This window comes from Hibiscus syriacus, unplaced genomic scaffold (assembly GCF_006381635.1).
Source record: "Hibiscus syriacus cultivar Baekdansim isolate YM2019G1 unplaced genomic scaffold, ASM638163v2 tig00116964_pilon, whole genome shotgun sequence".
Taxonomy (NCBI): domain Eukaryota; kingdom Viridiplantae; phylum Streptophyta; class Magnoliopsida; order Malvales; family Malvaceae; genus Hibiscus; species Hibiscus syriacus.
Genome location: NW_024063489.1, coordinates 1,828,467 through 1,850,929, shown reverse-complemented (window position 1 = coordinate 1,850,929; position 22,463 = coordinate 1,828,467). Strand labels below are relative to the sequence as shown.

Here is a 22,463-nt window from a genome sequence, read left to right as displayed (position 1 = left end):
CAGAAATCACGGGTCCTGGGTCCTGCAAGGCTGCACGTCTGCATGTGGGGGTCCTGCACGTCTGCATGTGGGGGGCATGCAACTGTTGGATTTCTCGGCGTCTTCTTTACATTTAGGTAAGGATTTCTCGGCGTCTTTGCATGGAAGGCTGGATAGCTCGGCGTCTTCTTAACAAATAAATCCTAATGCATGGATGAGTTACGAATGTGTTTATAAGAGACTGCTCGGGCTGAGGCTGAGGCTGAGGCAATGTGAGAGTTTGGGGCTGAGGCAATTCACAATTACAGAAGCAGTGAGAGCTTGAGAGGGAGATTGATCAGCAGTAAGATCACAAAGCATAGCCTGAGGTAATTTAAACTCAAGCCCTAGATCTCATTTGATTCTTGTTTTAAAGGTTTAGGGTTTCATATTGATCTCATAATTTTAGTTTCCATAGTTTATTAATTCTGTGATTATATGTTGTTACACTCTGAAATAATAATTTATATGTTGTTACATAATTTGAAATAAGGTTGGGACCATTTTGGAACATTGTAAAGTTTTAGGGACCGTTTTGTAAAATTTAAGGAATTTAAGGAATAAGAGTAAATTATTAAAAGTTGATACTATGCTGGAATTTAGTATTAGTATGCTTAATTGGTTAATTAGAAAGAATTTAAAATTTATGGATTAAATTGCTAACTTTGAAAATGTTGAGAACCAAATAGTAATTAGGGATCGTTTTGCAAAATTTGAGGAATTTAAGAAATTAGAGTAAATTATAAAAAGTTGGTATACTATGCTTGAATTTAGTATTAATATGCTTAATTGGTTAAATTTGAAAGAATTTATAAATTTAGTGATTAAATTGCAAAGTTTGAAAATATTGAGAAGCAAATAGTAATTAGGGATCATTTTATATTTGATGTTTATTTTTTATTAAAGTAAAAACATGCAATTGATTATTTGAATAAAACAATGTAATAATTGAGTGTAATATTTAATTTTTTTTGTCTAGATTTGTTGAAACATGGCCGAAGAAAATGTTCTTTTGAGGCTAGATGGTCGACACATTTCGAGTAATTTGGGAGAACTGGTAATATGATCGACTTATTTTTTTTATTTGAGAACGGTGTATTAATTCTAATTACAATGACTAATAAATTGCAGGATGACGAACAACGAGTCCTTCGTCCTCAACTTATCAACTGTGAGATGCCAGATCAACGTGTTGATAATTTGAAAACAGTGGGTTTTTATGATGTTGCTTTTGTAAGAGAATTTCGGTTGATCCCCGGTTTGATAAGTGCATTAATTGAAAGGTGGAGACCAGAAACTCATACTTTTCATCTTCCATGTGGTGAATGTACGATCACTTTGGAGGATGTGGCTTTACAACTAGGGTTCCTACAAATGGAATGGCAGTGGTTGGAAATACAGATCTTGACATGTTTGCAATATGTGAGTTTACCTTGGGAAGGTACCAGACAAGATGTAGCAAAAGGGTCACGGCTGAGATTATCCTGGTTGGCAAATGAGTTTAAGCTCGATCCACAATGTAGTGAGCGAGACATTATATGCAACTCGCATATATATTACGTTTGATCGGCGGAATCTTGATGCCAGATAAATCCAGTAATCTTGTCCATATACAATATCTTCCGTTTTTGGAGAACTTCTTTATGACCCGTCAATATAGTTGGGGATCAGCAATATTGGCATTCTTGTATCGCGAGATGTGCAAGGCATCATTAATTGTTAATGATGCGTACACTGAAATCGGTGGATGCACGATGTTATTACAATCGTGGGCGTGGTACAGAATTCCATGGTTAACACCGATTAGCCGAACTGCAGTTGACTTTCCTCTTGCCGGAAGGTAATTTTATTGATTTAAAATTTTATCTTTAATTAAATAAAGAATATTTTGTAAATGAAAAATAATTACAAAATTTTATTTTGATTGGTATACAGATGGAGGCATAAAATAGAAAGAACGGGGTTGGCGCACAACAACGTGAAAGAGTTTAGGTTTAAGATTGACATCAAATGCAAAGTTAGGTATATAAAATTAATAAGTGAATTTATTTTTTATTATGTTTATATTATAATATTGTTATTTATTAATTTGTTGATTTTTATAATTATTTAATTAAATAATAACTATATAATTTTATTTTATAGTTTATTGGAGGCCGTACCATGATCAAGAAATTATGTCGTGCGTACCGCAACATGTCTGGGAGGGTTGTGAATATTGGTGTGATGTTACATTGATCCATTTCATGTTTGTGGAGTTCCAATTTGCCGATAGAGTGTTGAGGCAGTTCGGCTTCCACCAACATATTCCAGTCATTCCAGAGAATCATGATGCTCTCCATCGATTAGATGGGCGGGGTAGGGTCGGTGAGGATTGGTCGGTGAGGCATGCTAACCATATCAATCATTGGAACAACAGGGGTTCATACTTGCCAACGCTCACTCCCATACAACCAGATGACTTTGACTTCAAGAGTTCGGATTACCTGAATTATTTGGGAACATGGAAAGCCGTTCTTGACAACGATCAGAGAAAGGCGACAATTTATAGAGTATACCAAAAAATTCGGTAAACCCGAGAAACCAAGAAGGACTGGGAGTGGGAGTGGGAGTTCTTCTCACCGTGGAGCAGAACAAGAGACAATGGATAATATCCCACCAGAATCTTTTGATCACACAAGATCATTTAGTCAAATGGTTGGTGATTCTGGTGTTACGCCCTACACTCCTCAGCATGTTCCTCATCAATCACTCATGTTCCCTCCTATGTTTGGGGCAACAAATGATTTTGATCAGATGACATCTATGATCACACGTACGAGTGTTTGTCCTCAGATGGGAGAGCGTAGTGGTGGTGGGCATGTATTTACAACACCAGAACCTATGCCCTCGATGAATGAGCATGTTGGTTATGCTGAACAAACTCCTGAACAAGTGCAACGACAACAACGAAACCGACGTGGGTCTCGACATTATTACTCAACAACACCCCGACACCGACAAGAGTTGTAATCCTTATTTTAATTATTTGTATCAAATTAAAGTAATTGAATCGAATATATTTACTATTATTATATCAAATATAAATCATTAAATTCAAGTAATTATTATTAAATCATTAAAATTAAATCATTAAAATTAAGTAATTATTATTAAATTATTAAAATTAAATCATTAAAGTAATTATTATTAAATCATTAAATCATTAAATCATTAAATCATTAAATCATTAAAGTAATTATTATTAAAGCATTAAAGTTAAATCATTAAAGTAATTATTATTAAATTAAATCATTAAATCATTAAATCATTAAATAATTATTATTAAATCATTAAATCATTAAATCATTAAAGTAATTATTCATTAAAGTTAATCATTAAAGTAATTATTATTAAATCATTAAAGTTAAATCATTAAATCATTAAAATTAAATCATTAAAGTAATTATTATTAAATCATTAAAATTAAATCATTAAAGTAATTATCATTAAATCATTAAATCATTAAAATAATTATTATTAAATCATTAAATCATTAAATCATTAAAGTAATTATTATTAAATCATTAAAGTTAAATCATTAAAGTAATTATTATTAAATCATTAAAGTTAAATCATTAAATCATTAAAATTAAATCATTAAAGTAATTATTATTAAATCATTAAAATTAAATCATTAAAGTAATTATTATTAAATCATTAAAGTTAAATCATTAAAGTAATTATTATTAAATCATTAAAGTTAAATAATTATTATTAAATCATTAAAGTTAAATAATTAAATTTAAATAATTATTATTAAATATGTACTCGAGTAATTGAATCGCATATAATATAAAAATTTATAAATAATATTACTGCTGAGGTCTATACTGTGGAAGGTTTGGACAAGATTACTGCTGAGTCTATACTGTGGAAGGTTGGACAATTTCTTTTTGAATGCCCTTCACCTCTACATAACCACACCTCTTCGGTTGACCTTTCTCTCTAATATGTATATCCATACTGGTATGAATACGAGTAGATTCCGGTCGACCCGTGGACTTCTACGAAGTAGTGGATTTGGCAACCATTCATCATGATCGCGATTGTCCCAATAAGATTCATTTGGGATCGGTCTGAACTCATGGTGTTATATTTAATATCCTCTGTAGGTGAAAGCACTCATCAACATAAGTGTATGAATTGATTCCAGTATGCATACATGCAGCGACTGCATGAGCACACGGATATCTCCACGCCTGAAAGCGGCCACAATCACACCATCTTTGTCGTAAATTAACAGTAAATTCTCGATCTGCTCCTTCGTTGCGACGTATGCATGCGATGACAACAAGTATGTCCAATTCGATCGAAGTCATGAACAAATTGAGGTTTGCCATACGCTCATTTGCTTCCATTGCTTTTACCACCGCCGGAGCCCAGATTTACCTCGATTTATCAGACACTCGATCTCTTTCCCTTTATCAGACCAAATTAGCCACCTAAAGTATGTCTCTTTCACCACACTCGCTATTGGGAGATGTCGTGTACCTTTTAGTACTGAATTAATGGCCTCAGCAAGGTTTGTAGTCATGTGTCCGTATCTCCGACCACAATCGTATGCTTGCGACCACTTCTCCCGCTCGATTTTCGACGCCCATTTCCAAACACGCTCATCTATGGCCTTCAAATCCTCCAATCTCTTGTCAAAATTTGGTTGGCGTAGTTCATATCCTGTTTCAAAATAGATATTGTGTTAAAGTCAATTTATAAACAAACACATAAATGAGTACAAATGCTGAAAATAAAACTTACCCATGCTGACTATCTCCCTACGAATACGGCCGTTATGAAACTTCTCAATACAATTCTTACCAATATGACGGATACAATATGCGGGATATGCGTGCGGAGGTGTCCAACGACTTCCGGTCGTTCAATTGCTGCCAAAAGGCCAGTTCCTCGATCGGATATCAAGGAAACTCCTTCTTCTCGGACGACATACTTACGTAGATTATTGAGAAAGAAGTCCCAAGCCTCTGTTGTCTCTCTTTCAACGATGGCGAATGCAATTGGGAATATATTTCGTTACCATCCTGCAACTGCTATCAATAATATGTCTGTATTGACCGTATAACCACGTACCATCTATTTGGACCATACGTTTGCAAAATGGAAAACCTTCTATGCAAGACTTGAATGCCCAAAAGAGTCTATGGAATATTCTCTTCCCTTGAACAAGTTGATCTTCTCGGTCGTATGCAGGCATGGTCTGAGACTTCACGATGGTTCCAGGTATGAATTGTTTCATAGCTCGTAACAAATCAGGTAACTCATTGTAGATGTATCCCAATCGCCATATATCAACCTCCTTGCCTTCTCCTTCGCATGCCACACGGGTTTGTATTTACATTGTATCCGAACTGGTCTCGAATAGATGCAGCTAACACCGAGCAAGGGATCCTTGGATTTTGTTCAACCAAAACCTTCACATATTGACAAATTACATCGGAGTCCAGTAGTCGGTGGTCTTGTTCGATAGAGTTTTGCAAACATGTGTGTGGACCATTGTACCTTGTGATGACCCAAGCATCTGCCTCTGCATTTTGGACATCTGATCAACCATTTACACTCGGGCCCATATTTAACACACTTTGCGTACAAAGTTTTCTGGTTGGACTCTGCAGTCTTGCAATCTACATGGCCTCTTATGCAATACTCTTTAATCGCTAGTGTAGCTTCTTTTTTCCTCTGTATTGCTTCCCAACTGCTAATTCACCAGAGTTATCGGACAATTCAATCATATAGCCTGAAGTTAAATGTGGCATCTCCGGGAATTCAGGTGCCCTCATTGCTTCATAATCAATCTCCTGCATGTGAGGGGTAGGTTGATACGATGTCGAATATTCATCAATATTGATATCAGCTTCATCACCATGGAACATGGCATCATCCTAGCCAAAGAGGTTCCTCAGTTTCTTCATCTTCACTGGAATCTTCAAGTATTTCTTCCCAGCGGTTTTCAGCATCATACTCTGCGGCTCCAGATGTTCCACCAACTTCATTTGCGCTTTCCAACATCGCCACAAAGCTGTTCATCGACCTATATGTTGGGTTATCGAAATGACTCGAAACCCATTTGAGATGAAGTTTCAACCGCATTTATTGATGACCCAGGCACATTAGATATATTACACAACTCAACAATAACTCAATAATTGGAATATTTGTCTGTAATTCAACCATAGTTAATATCATCGTCTTCTTCAGTGGTACTGCAGCATACCTGACCGGATTGGGACATACCATAAATCTGTACCTCAAACCATCAACTTTAGCACGTATTTTTCTTTCTATCCTCTCCTTGATCTCTGCAAATGATGTCCCTTTTAAACATCATATTTATAGGTGTTTCAGACTGAAAAATAACTCCGACCTCATTTTCCATCATATGTCCATTGTAATGGACAATCGTGAAAAATTTGTTGCTCATTTTCTCTACACGTAAAAATATAGATATTCAGAATAAATTACATTAATAAATGTAATGAAAATTAATTATTTACAAAACTATAATAAAATATAAATTATGTTAACAATTGTTTATAAAATAATACTTAATACATTATTATTACGGTAAAATATCAGGATTACATAATGGGAATTTTTTCCCACTAAATCAAATAAAAATTCTAATAATTATTATAAAAATACAACTAAAAATTACACGAAAATTTAAATTAACAATAATACTCAAACTTAAATTTTCTGTATACCTAATCATCAAACTTACATTTTCTAATTTAAATTATCATTAGTACTCTAAATTACATTACTATGGTCTCATGAACAAATTTAAATGTATCATTCTCCTAACATATATGAGCATTCTTTCAACACGAAAAAAAAAGAGTTCGCATGGGAAACGAGAAAGAACTTACGTGTTTTGAACGACATTAAACCAAAGCTCGAAAAATTACCGAACCAACAAAATCTCCAATATCACTTCAAGCAGCAGCTTCAATTGAATCTAATGCAAAAAAAAATTCCCTCACTTGCTTCTGTAAGTTAAACCAACTGCATGCAATGAAATACAATACCCACCCCTATTTTATAACAAGTAATTGAAGACTTCGAGTAAATTATTAGTCTCACGCTTCAGACGAATCTCACGCTTCAGACGAATCTCACGCTTCAGACGAATCTCAAGCTTCGGCCACAAAGAATACAGACGCATGCAGAACGAATCTCGGAAGAAGAAGACACCGAGATTTCACGACCACCTGCAACCAAATATTCTCCATGTATATCTTAAGACGCCGAGAAATCGAACGCCCCTGTAACCCTATTAACTAAAGACGCCGAGCACTCCTATTATTATTGTATTGAAATGTTAAATCAACTCTGCATGCATGCAGAGATGAAGACGTTCAGGCCCCCATAATGCATGCACGATTCAGAGAGTAATGCAGAGATTCCCGCCAGACGACAGGTGAAGACGCCGAGAGATCCACATTGGCATTCCTTGCATGCAGAAGACGCCGAGAGATCCCGCAGTCCAATTGCTTGAAGACGCCGAGCATTCCCATCAGACGACAGGTGAAGACGCCGAGAGATCCACCTTGGCATTCCTTGTAGCATGCAGAAGACGCCGAGATATCCCACAGTCCAATTGCTTGAAGACGCCGAGCATTCCTATAGTGTCATAACCCCAAAGACGCCGAGAAAGCAATCATGGAAAAATTAACCCTAAAAACGCCGGGATATCCAAGTTGAAGACGACGACAGCCTGAAGACGCCGAGCTTTCCATATTTCCTATAGCAATCACCCCATTTGGGTAAATAATAATTAAAGTGCATTATTTAGGGAATTAAACCTCCCGTATGCATTATTCCGGCTATTTTGCCGGTGGAAACCATATGATCCAGCTCGTGCGCAACTAAGACTATTTTCTTTTCCTAATACGTACCAACTTTGTTTTCACAATTCCAAGCTGTCCAGCAACAAATATGTAATCATTTTCACTGTTTTTTACTTTTTTGTGCGTCCTAAAAATCACGAAATGTTAACTTTGCATGCTTTTCAATCTTTTTGACCATCAATCGCGCCCACCGTGTGACCCTTTTGCTTTCTGTTTGTGCCTCTCTTTTTTTCCCTTTTTCTTTTACTAATTACTTAATATTTTTTCTCTGTCTAATCAAAGCTTTGATTTAATTCGTATTGACATTTTATGACACCCTTTTCCTTCGAGAAGTAATGGTATTTTCTTCTTCATGGAAATTGCTGTAGGGCATCTTAGGCTAGTCCGAAATGCAAACCACGAAATTTACAGTTAACAACATCATTGACCAACAGTTCTTTGTTTGGTTCTGTCTACAGTTGTTGTTTTTAATTAAATGTTATTGTTATTATTATTTTCAGTTGATTTAAAACACCTCTGGTTATCTTTTTCCATGCAAAGTTATCGTGAAATGTATTTTTGACATATATAGTAAAAAAATACTATCTAAATATAGATATTCGGTGATTAATGTTGTTGACATGATATTTGATAAAGAAGGCGGGTGACAGTTCATAATCAAATGCTTAATCGGATATGTAGACTATGTTTTTCAACTGATCTAATCCCAACCACCAATATATATGTGGCTTTTAAATAAAAACTAAAAAAAATGATGTATTATAAAATTAGAAAATATGTTTGATTAATATAAATGAAAAATTGAATTCAGAAATAAAAATATAGCTGATATTTAAATTTTTAAAATAGAGTTGAGCAAATAGTTGTTAAATAATTAAATTAAAATACAATTATTAAAAAATTATTACATAAATTTAATATGTGAATTATGAAAATATAAAACAATAAAGTTGATAAAAAATTAATAACACAAAAAATATTTTAATTTATAATAAGAATATAATGTTAATACATATTGGACATGAATTAAATTTTAAAAATATACAAAAAAAATATTATTGTAGACAATAGCACATAAAAAGTGTTAATATATATATATATATATATATATTTAAGGTCCTCAACTTTTTTTTTTTGGGCGGAGGAGGAACTAATGTAGCCCTAGATTTTTTTATTGCACTCAATGGAATCCTTAAATTAAGAAAAAAATCAATCTAACATTTTAAGCAACAAAATCAAACGTTGACTGTCATGATGCTTATATGACAGTTCACAAAGCTAATAAGACAATCTACAATGTTGATGCGACAGTATGTGATAGATTATGTGTGGTAGATAAACTTAATTGATTTTTTTGCTAAGTTCGAGGGCTTAATTGATTTTTAGAAAATTTAAAAAGTAAGAAAATATTTAAATTCAAAATATAAACAATTATTGAGATATTTAATACATTAAATATAAAAATACTGAAAATTTAAATTATTGAGAAAATCAGTTTAAGGATCACATTGAGTATAAAAAAGGTTTAGGGATCATATTGATTTTTTTGGGGCAAAAGTTTGAGGATTTCATATACTATTAAGTCAAAAAATTATTGTTAGAAGGATTTGAACGTGTGTAAGTTAAAAATTTAGATTGTATGTTTTCCTAATTTTAAATTTCTAAAACAATTGTAATGAAAATATTAAAAACATTTTTTATGTTTTCATATTTCATTTATTTTTATTTTATTTTCTAAAAGTCATTGTTAATTTTACAACCAAACATTTGTTTTTCACTGTTTTTTATTTTATAAAAAATGAAAATAATATATGTTTTCTAGAACTAAACGGACTATTGTTGAGTTTTTTCTATTATTTTATATAAACTAATTATTAATATAGAGAGACAAATCGTATGATATATAGATTATGGGCATTTTAATTTACATAAGTTTGTTGTGTCTTACCTGAGATATAGGGTCTAGGATTTCAAAGTTTAGGATGTAGGTTTATGTTTAGGGTTTTAGGATTAGAGTTTTAGATTGTTAATTTTAGAGTTTAAATACTGAAAATTGCTAAAATTTTAATTTACACAGCTAATATATATATTAAAAATATCTATAAAACACACATGATTTTTTACTCCATAAACTGAAATTAAGATTATACCACATGTATTTTTTTTAATCTACTAAATATTAAATAAAAGTGTGATTACATATTAACGGTGTTTTTCTCGAAATATCACCGGTGACCGGTATATTTACCGATCTAACACCGGTCAGATTATATTTCTCGGTCTAACACCCGTAGCAGTAAAGCGTGCCCTCTGACCCGCGCTATACGTTGATTTGGTGCCACGTGGGATATAACGCTCCCCCTGCACTGCGCTATTTGCTGACTGGGTTACACGTGGGGTATAGCACGCCCCCTGAACCGCACTATATCTGTGTAGACAATTATATTTAGCGTGGACCCTGATCTACACTATACCATTATTACATATACCGCGGTGCAGGTACCGCGCCTTGTATGGCTATATATACCCTTTTCCCCGGTTATGTTCCTCACATCTCTCTTCTCAACTTATAATTTAATACAATAATTCCGTCAACGAGTCAATAATTTTGGCAATCTTCTCATATTTAGTTTAGAAGTTCGTGCGATTTTTCGTTATAAGGTAATTTTGTTATAATTTTTTTTATTATACTTATTATTTAATCTATGTCATTTGAAAAAATATTATACTAATTATTTTCAATTATATTATTTAAATTATTTACATTGATGTGTAAAAATTTATTTTGTTATATTTTCGTTCATATATAATTTATTTAATCAGGTTTGTTTCAGTTATTTTTTTTTGCAGATATAATATTGCCGCATTTTTAAACTCAAAGAATGGCGCGACTTTCAGTTATTGTTTATTATGATGGTGAAATTCGAGAAGATGAAAACGTCGTTGTTTTGGTATCAAATGAGCGTGTTAAAATATCATTCAAGAGAAACATAACTCTTGAGGAGCTGATAACGAAGATTTCGAGGAAGATTCATGTTCGAAGTAGTAGAAGAATGTCGTCGTTGCAGTACAAATTTCCAACATCATTGTTGCCATTAACTTATACAACGTTCGAACTTTCGAACAATGATGATGTTGAAATGATGATTGAAGCTCAAAGTAATTATTCAGACGCTGCTATTGAGATGTATGCACATTTTGTTCAAGTGCGTGCTGTTCGAGGTCAATCATTAAGCTCCCACTATGGCTGGCTGAACAAGTTGATCAAGTTGACAGCCCGACTACAGTAATGTGTAATGATTTTAATGTTATAATGGGGGAGACACTCATCAGCAACTCCTTACGATATGTACCGATGTGGGTCCACGAACAATCCGTATGGTAACACCGCGTCCAGTTCAAGGGGAAGGCATTCATTTGTAAATTTCTTTGACCATATGGAGATGTCATCGACGCAACCATCTGTGCAGTTTCCATTTGACACGATGGCTTCAAGCTCCCGGGGGAGGCATTTGACTGCGAGCTTTTTCGATCTTAATGTCGATATACCTTCCAGTTCAAGGGGAAGGCGTGCAAGTAGTATGTTCTTCGACCTAAATGTGGAGAGCATGAAGGAACCATCATCTCCACCAGAAGAACCGCTTCGTGAGCCTGGTGCGGATAGTACTGAGACTGGACTATTCATTCACCTAGAATCACCGTAATTCAACTCCGATGATGATGAAGTTCCAAGAAATGTGGCACAAACTGACCCTCCTGAACACATGTATAAAGCTGATTATGGTTCAATGTACGGGCTAGAATTTGCGGATATGCCTCATCTCGGTGACTATGGATATTACTCATTAATAAATAATGGTGAGTTAACTTTAGGCATGGAGTTTTCAAGCAAAGAAGAAGCGATGATGGCTATAAAAAATTACAATATCCGTAATTCTGTTCAGTCCAGAGTAAATTGATCGACGACCGAAAAATATGTATGCTACTATGCCCGACGCGAAAACGGATGCAAATAGATGGTTCGCGTATCGAAAAATGAAGAGGAAAAATAACATATGAAAACTAACAATATACAACGGTCCTCACACATGTTGTGCTGGAGGGGTCAACCAAGATCATCCCAACTTGGACTCTGAAGTGATATGCCAAGCCATCATGCCCATGATAAAAGCAAGCTCTCATATAGCTGTTGCAGTGTTGATTTCAACTATACAATCGCAGTATGGGTACACTATCTCCTATAAAAAAGCTTGGTTGGCAAAACAAAATGTCATTTTCAAACTTCATGGCGAATGGGATGCATCTTAAAACGAACTTCCAGGCTGGTTTAGACTGGTGCGGAGGTTGAATCCTGGGACAATTGTGGACTTCGAAACCTCCTATGCATACCATAATGATCGAGTTCTCCGCGATCGATGCCAATTCTACCGTATTTTTTAGACTTACCCACAGTGTGTTAATGTTGTCAAATACTGCAAGCCTGTGGTCCAGATCGACGAGACTTTCTTGTATGGAAAATACAAGCAAGTTTTATTATTGGCAGTTGTCCAAGATGGAAATCGCAACATTCTTCCAGTTGCTTTTGCTCTTTTCGAAGGAGAAGATACAAATTCTTGGGCTTTTTTCCTCCAAAATTTACGTGCACATGTTAATCGAGTTCCCGCGATCGATGCCAATTCTACCGTATTTTTTAGACTTACCACAGTGTGTTAATGTTTGTCAAATACTGCAAGCCTGTGGTCCAGATCGACGAGACTTTTGTATGGAAAATACAAGCAAGTTTTATTATTGGCAGTTGTCCAAGATGGAAAATCGCAACATTCTTCCAGTTGCTTTTGCTCTTTTCGAAGGAGAAGATACAAATTCTTGGGCTTTTTTCCTCCAAAATTTACGTGCACATGTTATCACAAGGGAAAAATATGTGTCATTTCTGATCGCGGAGCTGGGACCAAAGCAGCAATGGAGTCTTTGGGTCCAATGTGGCAACCACCCTTTGTCCAACATAGGTATTGTCTCCGAAACATTACTGTGAACTACCATGGAAGATACAAGAAGAATGATGAGTGTCAATTACTTGTGCATTGGGTAAGTGAAACTGATGTAGTTGTGTTTCTTTCGATCCTTTTGATTAGGTTAGTAAGTTATACATTTTTTGATCAGGTTACGAACTTCTTCCTCGAACGTTTAAATCAATGCTTCAAGATTTGCGGGCGAAGAACGAGGAAGGATACGATTACATTAGCCTCATCGATAAAGAAATGTGGACGAACGCATATGATGGTGGATATCGATATGGACACATGACGACCAACTTGGCTGAGGCAATCAATTCAACCCTAAAGGGTGCACGTCACTTACCTATAGCGGCTTTGGTAAAAACTATATATTTTTATTTGGGGGCGTTTTTTGCGAAGCTCGAGGGACAAGCTCAAACCTGGATGCAAGGCGGTCATGTCTATCACCCTAGATTAGTGCAGATCTATAAAAAAAATTAATGCATCAAATGGAATGTCTGTAACAAGCTTCTCTAGAAGGCATGAAATGTTTCGTGTCACAGAGTTATCGCGACCTCTTCAGGGATTGAAGCTGTGTCGTTAAGAGTAAATCTAAGGGACAGAGCGTGCGACTGTGGGTTTTTTCAAGCTCTGAAGTATCTATGCTCTCATGTGATAGCAGCTTGCTCGCATACACGTCAAGACTATAACCATTTTGTGGATCCCGTATACCTACTATCTGAAGGTTTTAAGGTACGAATTTGAGTTTCCCCCAAGGTAATGACAAAGACCCTGATGAGGTTCAAGATTGGCTTATGATTGTACCAAATCCAAGTTTAATGAGGGAGTGTGGTCGTCCAAAATCCAATCGAATTCATTGCGATATGGATATTCGAGAAAGATCTAGACAAGACAGAAGATGTGGGCATTGTAGAAACTCAGGATACACTAGAAAAACATGTCCTTATGTTGTCATCAAGTAACAATTGATGAGGAAATGATGTTTGTTTATCAAACAATAATTCTGTACTTTAATTTGCATTTACTTCAAGTTAATGTCATTCGATAATGATGAAGATTAAAAAAACAAAAACAATCATTAAATTTTATTAAACTAATAACAATTTGGTATTTGAATATAATTTTAAATACAACAAACTTACAATAAGTATTAAATGGTAAATGATAACCAAATTACAATAACTGATATTAAATTGTAATAAACAAAATGAACTGAAATACGTTAAAAAAAAGTCCAACAAATTTAACAAAATAAAGTAAGTATTAAATGAGAAAATAAAAAAAATTACAATCTAACAAAATAAAGTAAATACAAATATAATAAAAAACAAAATCTATCGATGCCTGCGACGCGAATGTGTTCTGCAAGGCGATGGTTGTCGGTCTCGAGAAGGATTTCTTCGTATCACTGGTTCTGACTCCTCGCTGTCATCATCGTCGTCGTCGTCGTCATCGTCATCGTCGTCGTCGTCGTCCTGAGCAGGTACATTAGGTTGATGAGGAGCTGATGACAATGAAACACCTCCATAGAATAAGGACCCTGGATGTGTATGACCGACTATCCCACCGGCCTGCGAAAACTGGGAAAACTCATAAAACCCAGACATTGCTGAGTGTGAAAACTATACAGGAGGTGTCTGTGCTGCGGCCATGGGTGATGAGGCTGAACCCGCCAAATATCCAGTATATGAACCCCAAGTCGGATCTGTAAACATAGACCCATAATAGCCTCCAGGAGGGGTCATCTGTGATGGTGGCGGCGGCGGGGTCATAAAACCAGGTGAAGGCGGCAGTGGCATCTGGTAATGGAAAGGAGATGGCGACATCATATATGGTTGTGATAGTTGCTGTGAAGGTCCTGCTGGTGCAGGTGGTGGCATCTGGTAATAGAAAGGCGATGGCGACATTATATATGGTTGCGGTAGCTGCTGTGAAGGTCCTGTTGGTGCAGCTGAGGATGAACCGGAAGCACCTGCTCTCCGTCCACGAGTCGGGGGACGATGGTGCTGTGTCGGATCACGTCTCTGTCGACGTCGCGGAAAGGTCTGCCCTCGTGCATCCTCGGGAAGTAGAAACAGTTTCCCGTTACTGTTGAACCACTCATAATAACCGTCAGCATACATCAATAGGTCATAAAAAATGGGCTCTCTACGAGGAAGGCGCCGATGTCGATCCTCCCATAACACGACCCACTCATGATGCCTCACCAGCCAATTTGTATCTGTCTTGCCGCGTCTATCTAAGCTATGCAACTCGTCCATATTACGAGGTGCTTCCGAAATTGGTTGAAAACAACCAAACTGTCGGAGCACGCGATCAGTAGAGTGCCACTCGACGGTCGCATAACAGATCAGAGGGACCATCGCCATCCAAACATCTGATGGGCCCCCACAACTCAGGTGGGATCACCGCCCTCACATCATCAGTACAATATGGCACCCATTCAAACTAAAACAAATATTATATAATTTTTTTATCAAAATACTAATCTAATTATATAACTATAATCTAAAATCGATTTTTAAACATTAAAATTCATACTTGTGTGCCAACTTGCTGATCGATGAGCACCCTAATTTTTTCTAAATCATCAGGTAGCACCTGATGATTTTTCCTATCAGTAGACCACCTATTCAAGGAAAAACATTATTATACGCTGTATAAAATTATTAATATACAAAATCAGTTTTATAATTACCTCAGAAGTAGTGGAAATACGAATGGGTTCTTCACAACGGGACATAAAAAGGGCAATCGATACCATGCCCAAGACTGCAGCAGCAGGAGACATCCGCCGATAGCATTACGCCTGTAGTCAGTGCCTCCACACATCTCTTTGTACAGTAAAGCCAAAACTGTCGAGCCCCAACTGAATGATCCGGCGAGACGAAAGTCGCTAAGATGTCACAACCACATGCAGTGAACTAGGTTGCGCGATTTGTCCGGCATCAACAACCCTCCTATCAACTGCAATATGCATGCCCGTGCATACATCTTAACCTCATTTTTAGATGTGTCTGCGCTCAACTCCCGAAAATTGGCATCTAACTAATTTAACGGTATCCTACCTCCGATAAAACTTTCCGGGATACGTCCTAGATTTTCCCGGCACAAAGTAGTCCAAGAACCGGAAGCTATCCCTGATATCACAACTCCATCCACCAGGAGCCCCAGGTGCATAGAAACATCCTCAAGCGTGATCGTGCACTCTTCGCACGGAAGATGAAATGTGTGAGTCTCCGGCCTCCACCGCTCTACTAAGGCAGAAATAAGGTCTGGTTCTATCTTACAGTGACTGTGATATATACCTATGTAACCAAATACATCCTCTACTAAATACGACAAGACACGGCTAGGTATTACTAACTTAAGATTCCTAATAAAATGATCTAATATACGGTCATTCTCCTAAAAATAAATAATTACAAAAATTAATTCTTAATCTAATAATCATGCATTAAATAAATCAACAAATTATTACTAATAATTTAAATTAAATTAAGATGTTAAAATGGTACCGTATCAGCAAAGTATCGAGATATATGATTTCCATCCAAGCGAAGTAAACCGCCTTCCATTATATATCTACAAAAAATTTATATTAGTAAAATATTAATGTAAAATACTTAAATAAATTAAATATATAATATTAAAAATATTATAAAATATACCTTAAACGAGAGAGTATTTGAGAGAATTTGATGTGATTAAAGTGATTGAAAATGATGTATTTATAGGAAATGGTGGGGGTGTGAACGGCCGGGTAATTAAAGCTATAGCGCGCGCTCCCTACACTGCGCTATACCCCACGTGTCAGATAAATAGGTATAGCGCGGAGCAGGGGGCGCGCTATAGCCACGTGTAACCCAGTCAACGTATAGCGCGGTACAGGGGGCGCGCTTTACTGCTACGGGTGTTAGATCAAGAAATATAATCTGACCAATGTTAGATCGGTAAATATACCGATCACCGATGATATTTCGAGAAAAACGTCCATATTATCATTTTAAAAAAAAAGCTTCAGCAACAATATGCTAAATAATTATGATATATGTATATATACTTACATAAGATAAAAGAAGAAAAATAGATTGTTAATGAATTAAATAATGAGAAGATAGTACAGCAGGCTCCAGCTTTTGCGGCACATATTCCTGCCTGTCATCCTTCCATCATCAACTTAATCGTCAAGATTGCTATCCAACTCAGACACACATCCAAATCGCTGCAGTGTTCATGCAGCACAAAGAAAAAAAAAAATCATATCCTCTCAATTGTCCACGATCCATCTTTAATCGCCCACACTTGGCCACGACCTCGCTTTTTTATATTCTTTTGTTTCACACTGTTACATCAAAGGAACTGAGAGAAACTCCATTTGTTTCTTTGTTTTACAAAGACGACATAATGTTTTATGCCCCGCAAAGTTTTTTCCTTTGGGGATCAGTTCTTTTTTAAAACTATCAAGTGGGGATGTCCGTTTTCCTTCAAGGAAAGCTGAAAAATAAACCATGTAATTGTTATGATGGTTCAATGCAGACTTGATTATTGTTGTGGTCAAATTAAGCTTCCCTTCTTGCATTATTGACAAACATTGAGCTGGTTTTTGTACTTTGCAGCTCCCATATAAAGCAGAAAAGCAGGATCGAATAATATATCATTTCATAGAATTTAATCATTACGCCTCCTTTAATCCCCCCCTTCCCTCCCATTTTTAGTCTCTCATTCTTACATAAGCCAAAAGGAAAAGATTTCTTACAATTTGGTTACCAGAAAGATAACTGGTCCCCACCCTTGTCTTCCATTAATCCCTTACTCCCACAAAAAACTGCACCTAGAAAAAGACATAATCAAAATTTACCTTCTCCCTCCCTCCAATTCCATCAACTTTGCACTGCACATGCAAAACTTTTCGTGTTTGTATTAACAGCAGACAAGGGTTTCAGGTATCAGTTCAGGCGGCAAATAGGGGCAAGTATTTCATTGAGAGATCACAGGGCTGCATCGAGGCCGAGAGGAACCAACTAACACCATTTGTTGGAGTAACTAACTTCGATGCCAAGGGAGGCTTAGCAAAGAGCATTGTGGACCCCGGTTTATCTAGGCTGCCTTCTCTAGAGTTGCTTACGCTGGTTACCAACGAAGATGAGTTAGAATAATGAGTTCCTCCTGTCTTGATGGATTCATCCACCATTGGCTGACTACAGCTCACCGAATTGACACCAACGAGATCATGCAGGGCCGATGAGAAAGTGGGATTTCGATAGTTTTCATTATTCACAGATTTGTGTACGATTGACTTGACACCATCAACAATTGATTGCGGTTGCAGCTTTGGTGATTGATTCGGAGCCATTTTCCAGTCCAAAGCATTCCCGTGGCCGACTAGGGGTTGAAGGGTCTCACCGATGGATATCCTGTGTGTATTGTAATCACCAGCCTCATTGTTGGAATCAGTCTCTTTGTTTCGCCTAGCTAACTCCACAGCGAGCAGACTACTGCTGGCCATGATCCTCTCAACGTGGTATCTAGTGATGTCGAAGTTCGTCACGGTATTTGCACCGCGAAACTTGATTGCGGCAATGTCATAAGCTTCGGCTGCTTCCTCTTGGGTGCCTGAAATGAAGATTGAACAAAACCATTAATAACTAATTTAGACAGAGAAAATCCTTTGCCCATCTTTATCAGCTCACCAGAAAAGCAGCCTTACAAAGTTCATTGAGATTGAAATCAGAAAAGGACAAGCTCTAAAAGCAATTATCATCAGCCTTATAAAACCATCACGGTTGTCTAGTAACATAAGATTACTGACGTCATAAAAATGAGCATCTTCAAGCTCTTTCTAAGAGATACAAAAAAAAAAAATAGTTAACAGCATACTATAAACTACTGACAACTTACTAAATGTTCCCAAATAAAGGTCCTTGTTACCAGCAACCCTGCCAATGCGAGCCTGCCATCTTCCATGTTGATGATGCCTACACACAAAAATGAAATGTAATCAGTTCGTTAAATCACACAAAAAATAGAATAAAAAGACGAGGTCCAAAATATCATTGAAGGAAATAAAACCTAGTAACTCCTCTGAACATTGAGGCCCCTCTCGAGAACCCACTACTTTTCCTGCAAACAAATGTAATGTTATTCACTTATCACAGACGGAAATTGAATTTAGATGAAAATCAGAAACCAACCTCCGTAAATGGGCAACAAATTCCTGGCGGTTCATGTTCTTCATTTCTTCCAGTTCTTCACGGTAATTTTCAAGCTGCAAAGAGAAAAAAGAGAGTCAAAACTTGTCATGTCCGGTAGACAAGATTATAAAATATAAGCTGGACGATTTCATTTACCGGAAAATTTATATGCGTGGAAGATCCCCAGTACTTAAGAGCAGCAAGATCATAAGCTCTAGCAGCCTTCTCTTCCATGTCATAACCCCCTGCAATTCAGGAGCAGCAAGATTAATAACGATTACTAATGTGATGTTTCAAATAATAATTTTTTTATGACAATGCTTACCAAGATAAACTGAAAACGCATGAGTTGATTAAAAAAGTAGCCACGAGAAGCACGAACATGACCAGGAGGAATTAATAACACAAGTCAGGTCATTAAAAGAGATGAACCAAAAACTGCAGTCAAAGAACAAATACATCCAAGTGGATTGAGTAAATCTGTTTGGTTTTTGGTTAAAACAAACCTTGCCTCCCTTTCCTGGTTTGCCTTTCTTTCTTGCAACTATTGTCCCACAGATGAGCTTCATATCTACCCGTCCATCTATGTCTGATGTTTGAAATTTTACAATGGTGAATGGTAGAGCAGAATAGCATAATAACTATGCAGTATCAACGGAAAAGTATGAACTGACCTTGTGACACCTCGATACTGGGATGTTCTTTGTCCAAAAGTGTCAATGGACTTCCTATGAACAGTTTGCTTCTGACTCACCATTCCAGGCCCTCTTTTCTTAGTTTCCATGGCCACACATTCAGTGGCAGTTGGTGAGATCTGCCTTGGAGCTATAACGCAACTGGATTGGGAACCAGGACTCATTGACAAACTGAGGGACTGCAAGTCTCCACAACCCATTGGACCGACAGCACCGGAAGCTACACCATTATCGACGATGCTACTAGTCATCTGTTGTTCCGTTGAACTACGGGAAGAAAAGTGCCTAGCTACCCAGTTTATAAAATAAGGCATTGTTTCTTCTCCCATTTGAGGAATCTGGGAATCACAGTCTGGAAGTTGGGTATCCTTGGTTTCCTCCTCCAATGGCGACTGATACATGGCATGGCAGGCAAGTCCTGAAAAGTACGGGTGAGTTTGAACAGAAAGCTCTTGTTCTTGCTCTCTAAAGGGTTCTTGGAGAAGGTCCAGGGAGGAATCTGGGAATCACAGTCTGGAAGTTGGGTATCCTTGGTTTCCTCCTCCAATGGCGACTGATACATGGCATGGCAGGCAAGTCCTGAAAAGTACGGGTGAGTTTGAACAGAAAGCCCTTGTTCTTGCTCTCTAAAGGGTTCTTGGAGAAGGTCCAGGGAATGCTGCCGGTTGGGTTCCTGGTTCGCATCTTGGTGGTAGTACATGCTGTCAAAGCTGAGAGGCATTGTTTCCCGTTGGTTGCTTCCATATTGATGAGGGTCCATAGTTGCACCACCCAGAAAGTCCTCCAGTTTTGGAGACGAGGTAGGCACAATCCCTTTAAGCAAAACAAGCATTGAAAAATATAAGTGTCAGGACAATGTAGAATATCAATAAACTTGGGGAAATTTTGCTTATGAGAACCTTCTGACTGTGATCTATTGCAGAGAGCTTCCATGATGCATAAAGACCCGTCTGACTTAAGTGGCATAACAGACAAAGCGGCGTGAAAGCCTCCACTATCACCAACTCCATAGCAGATTCCAGAGCCATTGAGGTGAGAAGACAAGTAGAAGCTCGTAGGAACAGCATTAGATACAGAAGAAACAGCGGCGTCGGCAGCAGAAGCTTGACTGTGATGAGGGTACTGATGAGAACGGTGTCGGGGATCGGTAGCCACCTCCATGTTCATGTGGGGCGAAAGTGAGAAACCCAGCCAGTTATTATTGCTGCCATTGTTATTGTCGTTCAGAGACTTCATCTTCTTCTCTCTCCCCCTCTTGCTTTTCTGACTTAGAAGTTTCCAGCAGAGTCCTAGCTGCAAGGCAACTCAATCATTGAAAGGAAAATAATCTAATCATACCGAAAATCACTTGCCTCCCTCCCAACATTTTGAATGGCCTGGGACTCTTTAATCCATGCACTTTCACAATCTGTCAAGAGAAACAGAGCTGGTCTCTTTGAAAATGAACTCGTTGTACGCAATGCTGCGTATATATATAGTCTCTTTGCCGTCTATTTTATTACTTTTTCCTTCAATAGTACCACTTGAATCCTTCAAAAATGGCAAAACTCACGTAATAATGCGTTGAAAATAAAAAAATTCACTAAATATTATTCTCGAAAAATTAATTTTTGAAATAGTACGATTGCTACAATTATCTTTCAGGTGGTCCAAACGACCTATTCATGTCGCCATAGAAATCGTGCGACCTTATAAGTCGCCATGCAGGGAGTGCGAACTCCTCTTGCTGGTTTGTTAACACACGTTAATATATTATATTATTGTGGTGGGGTTAGAATTAGGTAATGTGTGATGTAGTGGGCATGAGGTTTTGTATTTTTTTTAACATTATATTATTTTCAGTTTTGATTTTCAAGCATCAGTTTTCCTACACAAAGTGCTTTATCATCAACTAAAAACTTTCCATTTGTCCAACTATAATTCCATGTAATTTGAATAATTTAATAATAGTTTATTTACCTAAAAATAATAAAATTCCATGTAATATAAGGTGAAACATTGTTCACATATGCAATTATTTGGTCCCTCCCAAAGAATTATTTGAAATATTTACTATTCTTCAAGGTCTTGTATGTATATATATATTATTAAAATACAATATACAACAAATAATATAAGTAACTATTGATTTTATGAACCCTAAATTCTAAACCCTAAATCTTAAAATATTTTGTTGTTGATGAAAATCCTATACCTTAAACCATAAATCTTAAACCCTAAACCCTAACCATTCTCCCTCTAATCAATTTCTTCTTATAAAAAACAAATATGTAACCACCATCATGGTAGATATCACCATCCTCTACCCCTTTCATTGCCCTGAACATACCATGAATTTATAAAGGTTTTCAATAACAACCAAAATATTTAAGGGTTTAGGGTTCATAAAATCAATGGTTAAGGTTTAGAGTTTAAGATTATAGTTTAGAGTTTAGAGTTTAGGGTTTAGTATATTTATAGTTTAGGATTTTCATCAACAACCAAAATATGTAACCACCATCATGGTAGATATCACCATTCTCTACCCCTTTCATTGCCCTCAACATACCATGAATTATAAAGGTTTCAGCAATAACCAAAATATTTTAGGGTTTAAGGTTTAGGGTTATTACTAAAACCCTTTATAATTCATGGTAT

General features: G+C 36.6%; 1 protein-coding gene across 1 annotated transcript; it reads right to left on the bottom strand.

The window, feature by feature from the left end:
• Positions 1 to 17,500: 17,500 nt before the first annotated feature.
• LOC120190859 (AP2-like ethylene-responsive transcription factor ANT) lies at positions 17,501 to 21,273 on the bottom strand. Its single transcript, XM_039193897.1, has 10 exons — positions 20,726 to 21,273; positions 20,326 to 20,639; positions 19,806 to 20,164; positions 19,638 to 19,720; positions 19,457 to 19,465; positions 19,288 to 19,376; positions 19,132 to 19,205; positions 19,010 to 19,060; positions 18,839 to 18,915; positions 17,501 to 18,553 (listed from the first exon to the last, which is right to left on the bottom strand). The coding sequence occupies exons 1-10, from the start codon at positions 21,060 to 21,062 to the stop codon at positions 17,892 to 17,894; spliced, it is 2,055 nt and encodes a 684-aa protein (XP_039049828.1). The 5' UTR covers positions 21,063 to 21,273; the 3' UTR covers positions 17,501 to 17,891.
• Positions 21,274 to 22,463: the final 1,190 nt, after the last annotated feature.

Excerpts from the sequence above, each read along its gene's own strand:
- LOC120190859 (XM_039193897.1), bottom strand. The coding sequence starts at position 21,062 with ATGAAGTCTCTGAACGACAATAACAATGGCAGCAATAATAACTGGCTG. Across the intron at positions 19,721-19,805 it reads CAGTATCGAGGTGTCACAAG|ACATAGATGGACGGGTAGAT; the intron begins GTCAGTTCATAC and ends TTCAAACATCAG. Across the intron at positions 19,206-19,287 it reads CCACGCATATAAATTTTCCG|CTTGAAAATTACCGTGAAGA; the intron begins GTAAATGAAATC and ends TTCTCTTTGCAG.